The sequence below is a fragment of the Camelina sativa genome, chromosome 18, assembly GCF_000633955.1.
Source record: "Camelina sativa cultivar DH55 chromosome 18, Cs, whole genome shotgun sequence".
Classification (NCBI taxonomy): domain Eukaryota; kingdom Viridiplantae; phylum Streptophyta; class Magnoliopsida; order Brassicales; family Brassicaceae; genus Camelina; species Camelina sativa.
The window spans coordinates 5830513-5846737 of record NC_025702.1 but is presented as its reverse complement, the minus strand read 5'-3'; the positions used below and the strand labels follow the sequence as shown (position 1 = coordinate 5846737).

Here is a 16225-nt window from a genome sequence, read left to right as displayed (position 1 = left end):
GCAATTTAGATAAATTATAATTGAAGGGCCCAACTCAAGTGGCTTCTTCTTCATCTGTAATTAGATAAATCCAGACTTAAAAAAAAAAAATCTAATGCTTCAAAACCCTTGTTGGTTCTTCTTCTCGCTCCATTAATTCATCTTAAGCAAGCTTCTTCGATCTCCCTCGTGTTGGTAATTCCTTTTCCCAAGTCCTGTGTTTGATTTCATACTTCACCTAGATTTTAGATACTTATGTTTTAGGAAATGTGACCCTTAATTTCGTTGCAATCGCACTGTTTTTGCGCATTCTTTTCCAAGATCTTGTTTCTTGAAGAAGCATTATTCAATTTATTTTTAGAATTTACTAAGAAACAAGCTTCTTGGCTTGTTTTATAATGGTAATGAAAAAGAGTTGAAATTTTTGACATTTTCCCTGTTGCATTCAGATAAAAAAGGTTTCTTGGATATTGATTGTTTTCAGGATGGCACATTCTTTGAGTTTCATCTCCACCAACTTGAACAGTTTAGTCCTTAATCATCATCAGTGGCAGAGTTTTGGAACGTCTGTGTTGTCGCCATCAAAATGTAAGAGGAAAATTGCAAGAAGGGTTAGAGCTTTGCAAGAGACTGAAGGTGGTCCAACTCCAAGAAGATTGATCGACATTATAAGATCGGTTCCTGAAATCTCTAGGAATTACTTCAAGAAGCCATCAAGGAGAACGCTTTTCGGAGGAATCTCGTTGTTAGGTGGGTTCTATGTCGCGCAGACTATCTCTCTGTCGTTTGGTGCTTTAGGTGTGAATGATGTTATCGCTGCGGTTTTGTGTGTTCTTTTGACAGAGTATGCGACTAGGTTCTACTATAGTCGTACCACGGTGACGTTTCCGATTGCTCTACTTAATAATTTCAAGATGGGTTTCACTTATGGTCTCTTTATTGACGCGTTCAAGCTGGCTAGCTGACTTTTGTTTGCACGACAGAAAGAGATTCAAAGTGTAGATGTAAAGATTAAAATCAAGCTTTTGGAATCGTTTGAGAACTCCGTTACATGTTTTTTTTTTTCCCTTGATGTAATATTGTTATCATAATTTTTGTATTCAAGCAACCGAAAACTTCAAAGTTAGAGAGAATCTGTAGTATGCTAAAGGGTTATTTCTTGTTAGCTATGTGAAATACTTTGCCTTCTCTTGTTTGTGCTGCAAGGTCAACGTGTCCTGCCGTGAGAACGAAAAACGGCGAGTACACTGCAAAACAGTGTTGATAAGAGAAGTAGCTAAGAGACATGATGAATGGATGGATGGATGGAAGAAGGCATTCTCGGCTAAGGACATTGCATCTCTTGATGAACTGTAATACTGTATCCCCCCTGAGAAGCATTAGACTGAGCCAACTTTGTTGCTTTCAGAGAATACTTCACTACTCCAATATCATCCTGGGAGTGACTTAATCATTCGAGAGAGAGAGAGAGAGAGAGAGAGAAGAATTGAGTGTTGTCGAACAAGACTGGAGATTCATAAAACACTGGCTCAGGCAGAGAAGTATCCAAGTGTCTGAGTTCACAGAGAAAGGAAAATCACTGGTCCTAAACATGTAGCTCTTTAAGTTTTTTTAACCCAATATAACAACGAAGAGTTTGGTGTATGATACAAAACCTGACTCTCTCAACACTTATATTAGCTATAGGTGTTAAAGCTTTAGTCACCGGAGCCAACATTGCTCTGTCTATTCTCTGAAAGTCCCAAATCCCAATCATAGACAAACTCGGCATTTCTTGATTCACGACAGAAAAGCCACTAAACACATCATTTAGTGACTCATCATTCACTATATGTCGTCCACTCCAAGACCAAAAAAAATTCTTTCGAGCATTGGTCATTAGTGTTTTAAATAGATATGCCTAGTTGGTAATTTGTGAGTGGAGGGAAAAACTCAAATCCAAATATAGCAAAGTGAGAATGAAAAGTGAATTTTATATCCATAATAGATCTCGATAAATAGCAAAGTTGAAAGAGATTCAATAACCGAACCCATATGTTTTGAGTTTTGTTACTTTAACAATGATGAAACTGAATGCAACTTAGGGAGAGATTTTATATGTACAGAAAACCTCAGCAGCAGAATCAGCAATTTTTAAAATTTGAACAACAACATAAAATGCTTTTGATGAATCCTCAATGTTTCAAAGCTTTCTCTTAAGCAATGTGCTTTCTGCTCTTTGCCCAGAACGGTATTGCGTGTGTACGCTTGAGAGCCTTCACGCTCAACGAACTGTTCTTGCTCTGCCAAAACCACAAACATTTCAAAATCAGTTAAAATATTCATCAACAAAAGTCAATGCTCTTGATACCAATAGTGGTATAAAGAAACTAACCTTCAAACAGGCTCCACGGTTAGTGTCACAAACCGGGTAGTCATGAGGACAGCATGTAGAGTTATCATCGCAGCAAGTAGCAGCTTCTTCCGGGCAACATCCCCAACCGAAGCAGTACTTACCGTACTTGAAGAGACAACAACAAGTGTTGCTCTCAGGGCAAGAGAAATATTTGTCACATTGGGTTGGTGGCTTAATGGGAGATGGTGGTGACGGGCCAGGGTTTGGCGGGTTCTGACCTTTCTTGATTGGATACGAAGCCTCCATCGCGATACCACACTTTCCAGTTGGCTCTGCGATGTTACGTGCCATCTTTATGTATCCGCTCTCGCCCCATCTGTTTCCCCATGAGTTTCTCACAATCCAGTAGTCTTTTCCGTTCTCAGTTCCGTAACCTACAGCCACAACTCCGTGGTCTAGCTCCGTTCCACAGATTCCATCAAATACACCCTGAAAATAAAAAGACCAACCAACATTTTAACATCTTCAAAATCAAGATAGTGCAAATGCTTGCCTAGCATTTTCTTGAAACAATTGAGTTATATTATCTCATACCGAAGAGTAGAGCTGGAAAGCACGACCACCAGCTTCAATGGCGACACTAATAGGCTGGTGAGCCAATGCTTTCTTTAAAGACGCCTCGCTGTTCTCAGGCACATCCTCGTAAGAATCAATTGTGACAACCTTTGCATTTTTCTGCAACCATAACAAAAAAAGAAACAGAGAAAACTTCAGTTTCAAAGCCTAATGATTTGAGGTTTCACAAAACAAAAATGCACAAAACCAAACAAAAACTAAACTAACCCTGTTCTGATCACAACGACCATCAGAAGCCTTGTATGGATAATCCTGTTCGGTATCAATACCACCATTTTTGATGATAAACTCAAAGGCATAGTCCATCAAACCTCCATTACAACCTTGGTTATACGATGTGTCACAATCAACCAGTTCTTGTTCAGACAAAGAGATTAAATCTCCTGTCACAATCTTGTTTATTCCTTCCACGGCTCCAATAGTTGAGAACGCCCAACAACTCCCTAATAAACAAGAGAAGATTAGTTACAATCAATCAAACTGTCACAATCAAACGCTAACATATATACCAACCAACCAAAATATTCGTCCCCACCAGTCAGTCCTTTTAAATTCTTGAAAAAAGCAAATCTCGTATGGGTCCATAAAGTCTTTAAAGTTCAATGACCATAAGGTCCTACCAAACGTTAAACACAAACGTATCATCAAAAACTTTAGTAATTTTCCCAGATTTGACCATAATTATGCATCTCCATATATTTCAAATTCTTGGTTTAGCGAAACGTACACCTAAAAGTAAAAGTCAACACTTAAGACCAAACTCATCATTCCCCGGACAAGTTTCAATATATGTCCGAAATCTTTATCAAAGTTTTTTGAGAAAAAAAATAGATTATGAAACAATCCAAAATTTTCGATACTTTTCACATAAACACATTTCAATTCTTTAAAATAAAAAATAGATTCGTCCGTTAAAAAGTTCAGGAATTTGTGGGATTTTTTCCAGATTCTTTTTTTTTTTTAATCCAAAAAATAAACCAAAAAAAAAAAGAAAGAGATCATACCGCAGCTTCCTTGATCTTTGACATCGGCGACGGCACCTTCTTTTCTCCAGTCAACGGAATCAGGAAGGGAGTCACCAACACGCGCCTCATACCGATCACTGGTTTTCAAAACCCTCTTGGTCGGTTTAGCACCAAGGTACATAGATCGGTACTCTTGGTTGGTCAAATCAGCGAACCGGTTTAAACCGAGTTTATAACTGAGGTTTTTGGTGTTATGTTCATCGATGAAACGGAGGTTATCTTTAAAGATCTCGAACCGTTGATCCTTCTCTGCACCAAGAACGTTATTCTGGTTCATCTTCTTCTTCCCATGTTCTACCAACCACGCGTCGTAGATTCTCTCAACCTCCGCGTCGCTACGGCTTGTCACGGTGGTGGTGGTGGTGATGTGGTGTTTCTCGTCGTATGTGATGATAGACATGTCCATGGCATATGAAACGCCGATCATGGCTAAGAGAAGGATCATCGGAGATAACTTTACGAATCCCATTTTTTGGAGAAGAAGAAGATGAAGATGAAGATGAAGATGAAATGTTTTTAGACGATTTGTTTGATCGAGACAAGAGAGATTTGTGTATATTTAAAGGAGAAACTCAATTAGCGTCATAATTAATTATTAATTAATTTTGGGTCCACTTTTCAAAGTTCTAAGAAAAGTATTTGGGTTTTGTTTTTTTTTTGTTTTTAATTTGTTTGTGTGGGGCTAGTGGAGCCAATTATAAGAAATTCGGCGGTTAAACAAATAAAAGAGAAGTTGTAGGTTCAAAATGAAAAGAAAAATAATTTGTGAAGATTCAATTATTTTTGATGGAGGTGAGAATGAATAAGAGTGATTAGTAAATTATTTCTTACCTTTTCCACTTTTGGATTTCTTTTTATAAGTAATCCTCTATATATATCTATATTAAAATTTAGTTATTTGGAAATATTATAAATAAAACTATTTATAAAATTAATAACATAAGATTTATTCATCTATACATGATACTGGATTCTTTTACCTAGCTGTTTCTGAAATAAGCATCATTATTACTTAGTTATACGTTTCTTTATTTTTGTTTTAAAAGTTTTGTTTAATTAGCAGAGGCAAGGTGAATAAATAAGGTGAATTGAAAAAAAAAATTGTAGGATGGAAATAGGAATGTAATTTTGTGAAGAGTTCATTCCACTTTTCAAAATGTTTAAGTATTATCTTCTCATGTGTTTACTACAATTTTGAAAATAATATTACAGTTTTGTATTCGTATCTTTTTCAACTAACATGAACCAAACTATCCATATAATTAATATCATATCTATTATTTATTATTAATTTAATAAAATAGCTTAAAACTATAGTTCGATTAATCTTTGTTTAATCTTCAATTTCTTTACTAGACGCTAGGTCTACTCTCATCGCTCGACTAGCACCTAGCACATAGCGATTTTTTAAATAAGGGTTCTAGTTATTCCGAATTTGGGTTTTTAGGATTTTAGAAAAATTTCTATTCGAGATAAAATATTATTTTGGTTCAAATATTTTAAGTTTTTATTTTTAGACGATTTTTTGGTTCAGATAATTTTTGATTAGTTTGATTCAATTTTATTTGGTTTGGATTATTTAGTATAAAAATTTTTGATTTCCTTTAAATTATTTTATAATTCACTATAGGTTTAGGTATGAAAATTTCGATTCGGGTTACAAATTTTTGTCCGAGTTCAAAAGTTTTTATCCAACCTCGTTTTGAATATCCTAGAAAATTTAATTATTAATTAAAATAGAATTCAAGAAACTAATGGTTTGATGAAATTTAATTATTAATTTAATTATCTATCTACTCCTGCAATGTTTTGAAGTTTTTGATCATACAGTTTGTGTGAAGCTACTCTAACAGAGAGCATTAGTTAATATGTTTCGTAAGTAGGCAGTCTTGAATAACACACTAATGTTGTGTTTGTGAAACTTACAATGACTGTATAATATCAATGACTGCCACTTGGTTCTTGTACTTGCCACTTGGTTCCATGTGTTATATCAATGACTGTATAATATTCTGCGAAATGGGAACCTATTCTTGAAGTTTTTCTTTGGCCTGATTTTTTATTTTCACATTTTGTGATTCTCCTCTTGAGCCCACCAAAGCCTGTTTCCGATCACCACATTGCTTTCTGTTATTGGCTAGTTACTTTGTGTTTCTTTTTGTGTACCACCTCTCGGAGATTTCGTTGAATATTTTTTGTACTTTTCTTGGTTTTTTGTTCTTCTGCTAGATCTTTGAGAAAAGTCCAGTTGAATAAGTAGTACTAGTTTGACATTGTTATCTTATCTCCTGGAAACCAGCAACTTCAGTGCAACAAATAAGTTTAGGATAGACTTTTGGAGATGGGGTTCCAGAAGCAGGTGAATTACATATTCTCTCGCTTGCCAAAGCAGAGGAGGACTGACCTCTTTTCAGCTACACAAACAGAAGGTGTTGAAGAGCTCGCCAAGGCTGGGCTTTGGAACTCTGTGAGAGTTGAAGTTCGAGTTAAGTCGAAGTCGGAAGTTACTCTGCAGATTCTTCATGACTTGTTCATGCAGTATATTCATTTTCAAGTTTTTATAAATATACAATATTAAAAATATTAAACAAAATTTATTATACTATAATAATTTTCAAAATATTAAATTTGAATTAAGGACCACAATATTAGATACTGCCAATCCATAAAAACAGAAAATTTCTTAAGTTTGTTAACTTCACTTTTATTCACTTTTATTCAAAATTAATGTTTTTAGCAACTTTGCTTAAATGCATCCAATGGAGATGCTCTTAGTAGTGGTTGTTAAAATATATTATAAGAAGGACTTGAGATATTCTTTCTCATTCATTGTTTGAGTTAATTTTTTGTTGACAAAAAAAACAAAAAAAAAACTTGAGATATTAAAAAATACTTTGTATAATAGCCTTTTATATTTAACATGTTATATCATTATAATATTTTGATTGGCTCATGGCATCGTTTATGTTATAAGAGATTCCTATGGGGCCACTAAAATTTTAGAGTTAATATAAAAATAGCAATACCCATTGTAGTTACATAAAAATAGCAATACCCATTGTAGTTTATCATCATTCACATTAGAATAAGAAACTGTATTATTGAAAAAAGAAACGAAGAAAATGAAACTTTCTCTTGCGTGGAGAAGACACATAGTGGGACTTTTTCGTTTTGAGTTAATATAATTGGTTAACAAAACTGTTTACTTACAAGTCGTATTTTAAGATATCTGTTGCAGGTTGGCGGTGGAGTTTGTGATGTGAGCCGTAGAGCCACTGTCAGGGAGCCATTCAGTGCCGTTAGTGAGACCATTACCCTCAAAGATACGCATAGCAGCTAAAACTGTAGCCTGTTGTTGGACATAGTCTTCATTGAAGCGGTTGTAGCAATCATGTGCACTGTGACCATACTTGCCAGAAATTTGACAGGTTGGTTTAGAGGATCCTGTCATCTTGTGCTGACCATCTTGTCCAGGTGTATCGCGACCATGTTGTTGAAAACCACGACCCCGAGTGGAGTAATTGCCACGACCTTTGTAGCCACCACCAGATCTGCCACCGCGGTTACCAGAACCTCCTCTGTCAAAGTAGCTACTTTGAGGTGTAACCGATGAAGCTGAGGAGTAAGTCTTGAATTAATGTTCAATAACCGTAGAAACATTAATTCTTTTTCTAATCCAGACAATAAACCATGAATCTTCTCTAAATCGGTCATAGGAAAACCAATAGAGTCAAGCTGATCGAAGATTTGCTTAAGTTCGCTAAGATACTCTTCCATAGTTCTTCCTAGCTTAATACAAACACGTAGGCGATTCTGAAGTTCAAACTTCCTAGTAGTAGACACTCTATTAAACTTATTAGCGAGAGCAGTCGATACCTCTTGAGAAGATTGCATACCATAGACTACACGCAAGGCAGGTTCAGACAGAGAGCTGAAGATCCATGCCACGACAAGCTGGTCATTTCGAACCCACTTGGTAAAGTCCGGATTAGGCTCTATGGTGACCCCAACAACACCAGTAACAGAACGAGTAGTTTCCAAACGAGAGATTGAGCCATTGACGTAGCCCAACAACAATTGTGGAGAAAGAAAGGACTCGAACTGATTCTTCCATAGTAGGTAGTTGGATTCAATAAGCTTGAGAGTCACAACCTGAGATATAGAAAGAGGAGCGGAAGAAAAAGACTCTGTTGTAGTCATTGAGGCGTACTACCAGAGCTCTGATACCATGAAAGCAAGAGATGAAGCTCTAGGTTAAAACAGAGTAATGGTGGCTCAAAGATATTTTTCTTCTTAGATAATACTTCAGGTTACATCACATTGCTTTATATAGGAGGAGACACATGATGACCTAATGATTACAAAGTAAGTAGATGTCTGACAAGTGTCTCCATCAGTTGCACAAGATCGGTGAGGCAAGAGCAGAGAATTGGTTTCTTGTTTGGACCATAGTGTGAGCTGTATTTGTTGTCACGTCCGTACATTGCAGAGCACATGGGATGAGTACTTTTCCTTTGTTACCGTTAGAGACCAGAGTGAGTAAACACACTGCATTGGGCTTGATCATATCTTCAAGGCCCAACTTTGTTTGTTGGACTGAGTTTTGGACTGAGTTTTCAGTGGTCCTCCTTACACGTATGATGCACTGGTCGATCAACAATATTTGTGACCTCCTATATAAAAAATATTATTTGTGACCTCCTGGCTGATTTTTAGGTCATAGGCAATGGCATTATAGTGACACTCACAGAGAATAACAGTCAAGGCATTATTTATCCTTTAAATAATCTTGCCATGCCTCAGAAAATGATTCATTAGTTAGCTCCTTACTTAAAACTAAATTACATGTTCCTAATATTTATCGTCTTTTACTTTGGAAAGAATTTCAACAAGAACTCTTTTTCATTCTTTCTAATATGTGATTAGCTAGATCCTATTAGAAGCACTACCATTGCATAGATTTGTTTCCCAAGTAAAATGAGAAAATATATCAACTTGATGACATCTTTGAAAACACACAATTCATCTTTTCCGTCATGTACGTGCAATACTATTGATCAAAGTAATCCAGTTACTTCTCCATGTGAATGTTAAATTTTGGGCTTATCTTGGAATTCTAACTAAAAACCAATTGGCAATTAGTAGATTGACCCTAACATTTTATATATTAATGATAGTTTTATCAAACTTCAGATATGGGACTTGGATTGCATTCCAACAATCTCCCCTTCAAACCAAGGACCAAATATTGGATTTTAACACGCCTCCTCGAGATGATAACTTCATCTCGAACCGATCCCACTTGGACCAATAATAAACCCCTTCTTGGACCCCCATTATTCGGGTTAACAAAAGGCATGTCTGTATCCACTTTTCTAGATCCACCAGAATTTTAATCTTGGGCTCTGATACCATGTTAAATTTTGGGCTTATCTTGGGCTTCTAACTAAAAACCAATTGGCAATTAGTAGATTGACCCTAACCCTTTATATATTAATGATAGTTTTATCAAACTTCTGATGTGGGACTTGGATTGCATTCCAACAGTGAATAGTAAGGAACATGGAGTATTAGAATGTATTTTTTCTTCTATAGCTATTGTGCTCATCAACATCTCTACCATACTTGGTTATTGGTGCATATGAAATGGTACATTCACCCTTTTCACACCAACTCCATATTGATTTCCTCGATTATTTATGTCGTCCAACCTTAAATTAATGTTTTTGTTTTATTTTTTGTCCTCAAAAAATTCTCCAAATATACAGAACATAAGTTTTTTTCTATAACTAGGTTTTGAACCCACACTACGTGTGGGTATATTTGATATATTTTGATGAAAACTATATATGATTGATGATGGTAGTAAAATATTATCTTATAAAAAAAATTAAATTAGTATTAAAGAAAAAGTTAAATTTCAGATACACAATTTTTTGAAATATAAAAATTAGTTGTGTTATAAAATCAAATCTGATAAAAAAAATCATGATATTAATTCGACATCCAGGCGAAGCGAATTAAACTGATGACCTCACCTATCCTAAACCATTTCTTTGACCACCAGAAAAACAAAACAATTTTATCATCATGAATTTAACTCGTTTTCATATTTAATTGATTGTTACCACCTATGTTTTCGTGTTTTTTATTCAATGTTTTCTTATTCTTCATATTCTTTGTTGTCATTTATATTGTCAAATTTTGTGGTAATCGACATCATTACTTTTACCGTCTGGTTCTTTGCTATACTCTTTTTCTTCTTCGTCCTCGTCAACTTCTTCACTTTCTTCCACTAAAAATTTTTTTTTTAGACTACCACACAACTTGTTAATCCATCAAACTCCAAGAACAATATCATTTCTTTTCTCATAAAAATAAAAAATATGATAAAAATAAAAAATTAATGAAAAATATCAACTTATCTATAAAATCATACACAAAAATATGTTTTACAGCTCATAAGAAATAAAAGTACAAACGTAGATAAATAAGATAATTTATGTTTTACATAAATATTTATAATATTTTAAACTTTTAAAAGGTTTCGAAATATAAATTTTGAACCTTTTAAAAAGTTTCAATATTTATAATATTTTAAACTTTTAAAATTTAAAAATTATAATATTTAAAAACTTTTTAAAAGCTAAGAACTTTTAAAAGTTTCAATATTTATAATATTAAAACTTTTAAAAATTTTAAATATTATAATTTATTTTTTTGAAACTTTTTAAAGTTTTAATTTGATCAAATAAAAAACAGGATTAAACCGAATATACTTTTAAACTTGGACGCCTGATAAATCAAGCTTTCATGCTCATTCATTGTTGGAAGCATATTAATCTTATTTATACTGGTTATGAACCATTGTCTAAAATTTTCTAGCCGATGTGGGATATTGTGCATAGTTCTTTTATTTCCATAAATTTAAATTTTTTTTTTCTAAAAAATTCTGTAATTTTAAAAAATGTTAATGAATGACATGTCAAATCCTGATTGGTTGTTTAAAATAATTATTAATATAGAAAATTCTGGAGATTTTAGAAAATGTTAATTAGTGAAGTGTCTAATCACAATTGGAAGTTTAAAATCCTATGTAGATGACTTTAGAAGCTTATAACTCCTATTTTTTATTAGAATATATTCTTTGGGTATATTTAGGGCTGAGTGTCCTCTCCTAGGCATCAGCTTTGAGACTCTCTTACAAAAACTCTTCTCTAATTTAGAATGGATTATATGACAAAACGTCAACGGTATTGTGAGAATGTCCCTCTCGAANTTTTTTTTTTTTTTTTTTTTTGCATTTGTGGCAGAGTTTTAACCCTTTCGCGTTACACATGCAGTCATTCAAGAAGTTCTCAAGACCTTTTAAATAAAATTTTGGTTCATTTTTTTTATAGAGTTTTCTTCAATTTATCCCTAGTGTAATCTTCATTTGCTAGATATTTTGGCATTTGCTTTTTTATATTTCATCTTCATTTGGATGTAATTCATCTTTTTGAAAGATTTAGAGACTTTAATAATTGACCAAAAAAAATACTGAAAAGTTGCAAATAACTATAAATACAATATCTATATATATATCTCATTATATAAAGTTTGATGTCAAAATTACTCATTAACAAGATCGCGACATGTGTCAATTGTATCATTCAGATATTGACAAATGTCAATTTTGAATTTATTAAAAATATAAAAAAGAAAAATGTAAAAATTCAAAACCTACCATAAAAAGGTTTTATATAAAAGTAAAATAGAGAAAAGAAAACCTAATTTTATTTCAAATATTTAAACAGTTTTAAAATTTAGAAAAATTATTATAAGGAAATTATATATATATATATATATCATAAAATTCAAAATTATAATATTGTTTACTTATTTTAATTTTAAGTTGCAAATTTTACAAGAAAAAATTACTTTTTATATATAAAAAATGATTGTGAAAATTATACAATTATTTACTGTTTCTAAAAAAAATGTAAATACCCACCTTTACACAAAGAAAAATTGTTGAAAAAAAAAAGATTGTCTCATATTTTTTTCACCAATAAAATAATTTATTCAAAAAGATTGCTATTATAATATACTCCCTTTGTTTCAAAATATAGGATGTTTTAACTAAAGCACGCAGATTAAGAAGTTTTTACTTTTAACAAGTTCAACCAATCAGAAACAATACTGCATAATATAAAATACTAAACTAATCTAAAAGTTGCATAGAAACTTGAAAACATCCTATATTATAAAATAAAAAACTTCTCTAAAACATCCTATATTTTGAAACGGAGGGAGTATAAGATAGGAGTATGTAAGATTAATATATTCATTTTTGTAACTACACAAATGTTAAAGTAAAGAGATATATAATATATTCTTTAATGTGTTCATCAAGACAATTTGTTGGTAGTAGTAAAGACTAAAGAGTATTATAGCAAAAAAAAACAACAAGGTTATATACTTTTAGTGGTGATGTAGATAGTAGATTTGTAAATGGATATACATTAGTGTATTATAGCAAAAAAAAAAACAACTATTTTCTATAATTAAAAGATTATCTCTTTACTTTTATATAGTGTTTTTACTTACGAAAAGAACTAAATATATATTCTTTTGTTGAACTTAATTTTATTTTAATAACTTTGAACTCATCTACATCTATTTTCTTTAATTAAAAGTGTATCTATTTACTATTTTTTTTTTCAATCAAAAAATTAAAAGGAAATTTCTCGGTTAGCCGCCCAAACCGGAGGGAAAGGATTTACAAAAGAAACTTCAGAGATAAGAGAACACGAAGCACGGGCAAGACAATCCGCCTTCGTATTTGACGCACGCGAGATCCAAGAGATGGAGTATAGTGAGAAAGACTCCAGTGAGTTAAACTCATCGAGCAAGTTGGAGAAGGACAATCAATATTCAGAAGATTTCACCATAGTGAGTAACTCAGCACAATCAGTCTCAAAACGTTGACAAGCGATCCCTTCAACACGTATCTGCTCAATGGCCCACAACAACGTTTTTAACTCCGAATGCAGGGGGAGGGGCTCTGTGTTAGACACTTGCCTCCAACAACAAGGTTCGCTCCTCACTAATGCAACACCACCAGCCCAATCATGAATGCACATTGGTTGCTTTCCAAGAACCATCAATCTGACAACGAGGTGAAGAAACCTGGACATCTGAATACGAAGATGGAGCTGACATTACTGCCGTAAAAGAGAGCGCCTATTCCCAGGCTGAATTATCGCCCAAAGTCTGAGTAGTTATATTATTCTCTCAACCTTGATTTTTTTTATGGCCTTCCAGATTGCCTATAAAATTCATGGTAATTGAAGAAGTTGATCAGGATCACCCTGTTGAGAGACGTCCCTCCAGAAAACAAAGTCCAAATTCGAGTACACCGACTCATATGGTAAACCCTCTGACAAGACCAGAGTCAGAGATAAATCCCAAACTTCACACGAACGAGGACATTTAAAATAAAAACGTGATTAATAGTTTCAACCGTAGAGTCGCCTCTTTTACATCAAATATCACATTGGACACCTCGGTGTATCTATTTACTTACTAAAAATATTTACTTTACATTCTTTGATAAATTTAATTTTATTTTAAAAATTATAAACTCACACATCGGGCGGGTCCTAATCTAGTATATATATAAAGTTAATTTTTCTCTTTTCTTTCCTCCACATCAGCATCCACATAAGCGATGCTATATATATATATATATTTATATTAAAAATTATTATTTTAAATAGGCTTGGGACTTCGGTTATTTCGGTGAATTCGGTTCGGTTATTTCGGTTTTTTGGTTTATTTGAGATTTGAAAATCTTACCGAATTGAACCGAAATATATTTCGGTTCGGTTATTTCGGTTTCTCGGTTAATTCGGTTTTAAAATTTTAAAACCAAAATTAACCGAAATTTGATTTAAAACATGAAAAAATCGGATTTTTCGGTTATTTAGAGATAATTTCGGGTTTTTCGGTTTTATTTCAAATATTTCAGTTTTTTCAGTTTCGGTTATTTCAGTTATTTTAGGGTAAATTCGGTTATTTTAGGGTAAATTTCGGTTTTATTAATTTTTTCCTAAAAAATTAAAAAAATATATTTAAAAAAAAATTAAAAAAAAAAAATCGGTAAACCGAAAACCGAACCGAAATAACCGAAATATTTCGGTTTTTTTGAAAAAAAAAAATTGTACCGATCAATTCAGCCGCCATAACCGAAACCAAACCGAATACCAAAAATATCGGTTCGGTTATTTCGGTTCGGTTTAAAATCCTAGGGCTAATTTTAAACATTTATTCATTGCATATATATAACTTATAATTAATAATAGTAAAAATATATAAAAACGAATTCAATAAAATTAATTAAATTTTAAAATAGTAAAAAAATATATAATTTTATTAGTAAATAATAAAATAATAACTATCTAAAAAAGAATTAAGCAACATAAATGAAAAAGATTAAAATAGTAAAAAAATACTATGTATTTGTTTTAGTAATAATGTTATTATTCAAATTTTAACCAAAAATATCATATTCCAAAATTTAAAATGGGTTAATAATATTTAGAATTGAAGTAAGATTTTAATGCATGGTGGAATAAAAAAAAATTTATGTAATTGTATTTATAAAATTCTAACCATAAAAAATAAAATTGAAGTGAAACATTAGTTTCTAAGAAATAAATACTACAAATATTTATTATTAAATTTCACTTAAGAGAAATAAAAGATAATTACCCAACTCAACTTAAACGTTTTAGATCAAAAATGAAGAAGGGTCACACTTTTTTTGTGACAACTATGGAAAAGAATCTTGAAAAAATAATCCATCTAAAAAAATTAAAACCAATGGTCAAAAAATATAATAAAAACGATGGGTAAGCTGTAACAAAAAATGACATGTAATTTGTGTATCATATCTCATAAGGAATACAAAGCTGGACCAGATTTTGAAAGTAATTTGTGCAACAATCTTGACGTAATGTAAGAGTCTAAAGTGGGAATGGCATCTAAGTTTGAGATGTCTAATCTCGGTAAGCTCAATTAGTACCTCAGCATAGAGGTTCATCAAGAAGAAGATGGGATCAATATCAGGCAAGAAGGATATGCACAAAAAATCTTAGAGGAAGCTGGTCTGGAGAGTTGTAACTCGACTGTAATACCTATGGAGTTTGGTTTGCAGGTTTCGAAGGCTCTTGGAGAAACAGAGATTGATCATACTCGGTTCAGGAGGAACATAGGATTTCTGAGATATTTAACACACACACACGCTTCTAGACCTAACGTTCGTAGTTGGAGTTATGAGCAGATATATGCAGAATCCTTGAAAGTCACATGGAGAGATAATGAAACAGATTCTTCGTTATATTAGAGGAACTACAGGTTATGATCTGAAATATATGCGAGGAGGCTTAAAGAAGATTGTTGGCTACAATGATAGTAGTCACAACATTAATCCTGACGATGGAAGAAGTACTACTGGTCATTTCTTTTATTTTGGAAGCTCACCAATCACTTGGTGTATGCAGAAACAGGACACAATTGCACTATCTTCATGCGAATCACAGTTTATGGCTGCAACAGAATCTGCAAAGCAAGCCATATGGCTGCAAAATCGTTTAAGTGAAGTCAAAAGATGGAAGACTGAAAATATTGCCATTAACAACGACAACAAATCAACAATTGCTTTCACCAAGGACCATGTGTTTCATGGTAGAAGCAAACACAATCACAAGAGGTATCACTTTATACAAGAATCTATTGAAAGGGAGCTGTTGGATGTAGAACATGTTCCTGGAGTTGAACATAAGGCTGACATTTTGACCAAGGCATTGGCTCTGATCAGATTCATTGAAATGAGAAGCTTGCTCGGTGTCCAAGACGTGACAAAAATAATTCAAAGTGGAGTGTATATATATATATTAAAATTGGGTTTCAATTTCATTACCACTACACCACTTCAATATATTTACATTAGCAAGTAAACAGATTGTATATATATATTAAAACCGTGGGACTGAAATTGAACTCCGGTTTAGCAATTCCGTCACACAAGTTAACATTCGTTAATTCATGTGTTCGATTCTACCAATCTTTAAAAAACAAAGTTTTATTTGACATTAATTTAATACATTGGGTATTTTTATTCCAACCAAAAAGTATTAGGTATTAAACGTCCAAATAAAAATAAGATGAAGTTTTTGGCATTTTCCCTAAAAAAAAAAAAAAAAAA

General features: G+C 32.7%; 3 protein-coding genes across 3 annotated transcripts; 1 reads left to right on the top strand and 2 right to left on the bottom strand.

The window, feature by feature from the left end:
• Positions 55-1165, top strand: LOC104760652 (ycf20-like protein). The gene is made up of 2 exons (XM_010483610.2): positions 55-174; positions 464-1165. The coding sequence occupies exon 2, from the start codon at positions 465-467 to the stop codon at positions 942-944; it is 480 nt and encodes a 159-aa protein (XP_010481912.1). The 5' UTR covers positions 55-174; position 464; the 3' UTR covers positions 945-1165.
• Positions 1974-4508, bottom strand: LOC104760651 (probable cysteine protease RD21B). Its single transcript, XM_010483609.2, has 5 exons — positions 3955-4508; positions 3158-3393; positions 2909-3049; positions 2354-2803; positions 1974-2261 (listed from the first exon to the last, which is right to left on the bottom strand). The coding sequence occupies exons 1-5, from the start codon at positions 4442-4444 to the stop codon at positions 2175-2177; spliced, it is 1404 nt and encodes a 467-aa protein (XP_010481911.1). The 5' UTR covers positions 4445-4508; the 3' UTR covers positions 1974-2174.
• On the bottom strand, positions 7196-8175 carry LOC104763169. The gene is made up of 2 exons (XM_010486575.1): positions 7665-8175; positions 7196-7590 (listed from the first exon to the last, which is right to left on the bottom strand). Exons 1-2 carry the CDS (start codon positions 8173-8175, stop codon positions 7196-7198), a joined length of 906 nt encoding a protein of 301 aa, XP_010484877.1.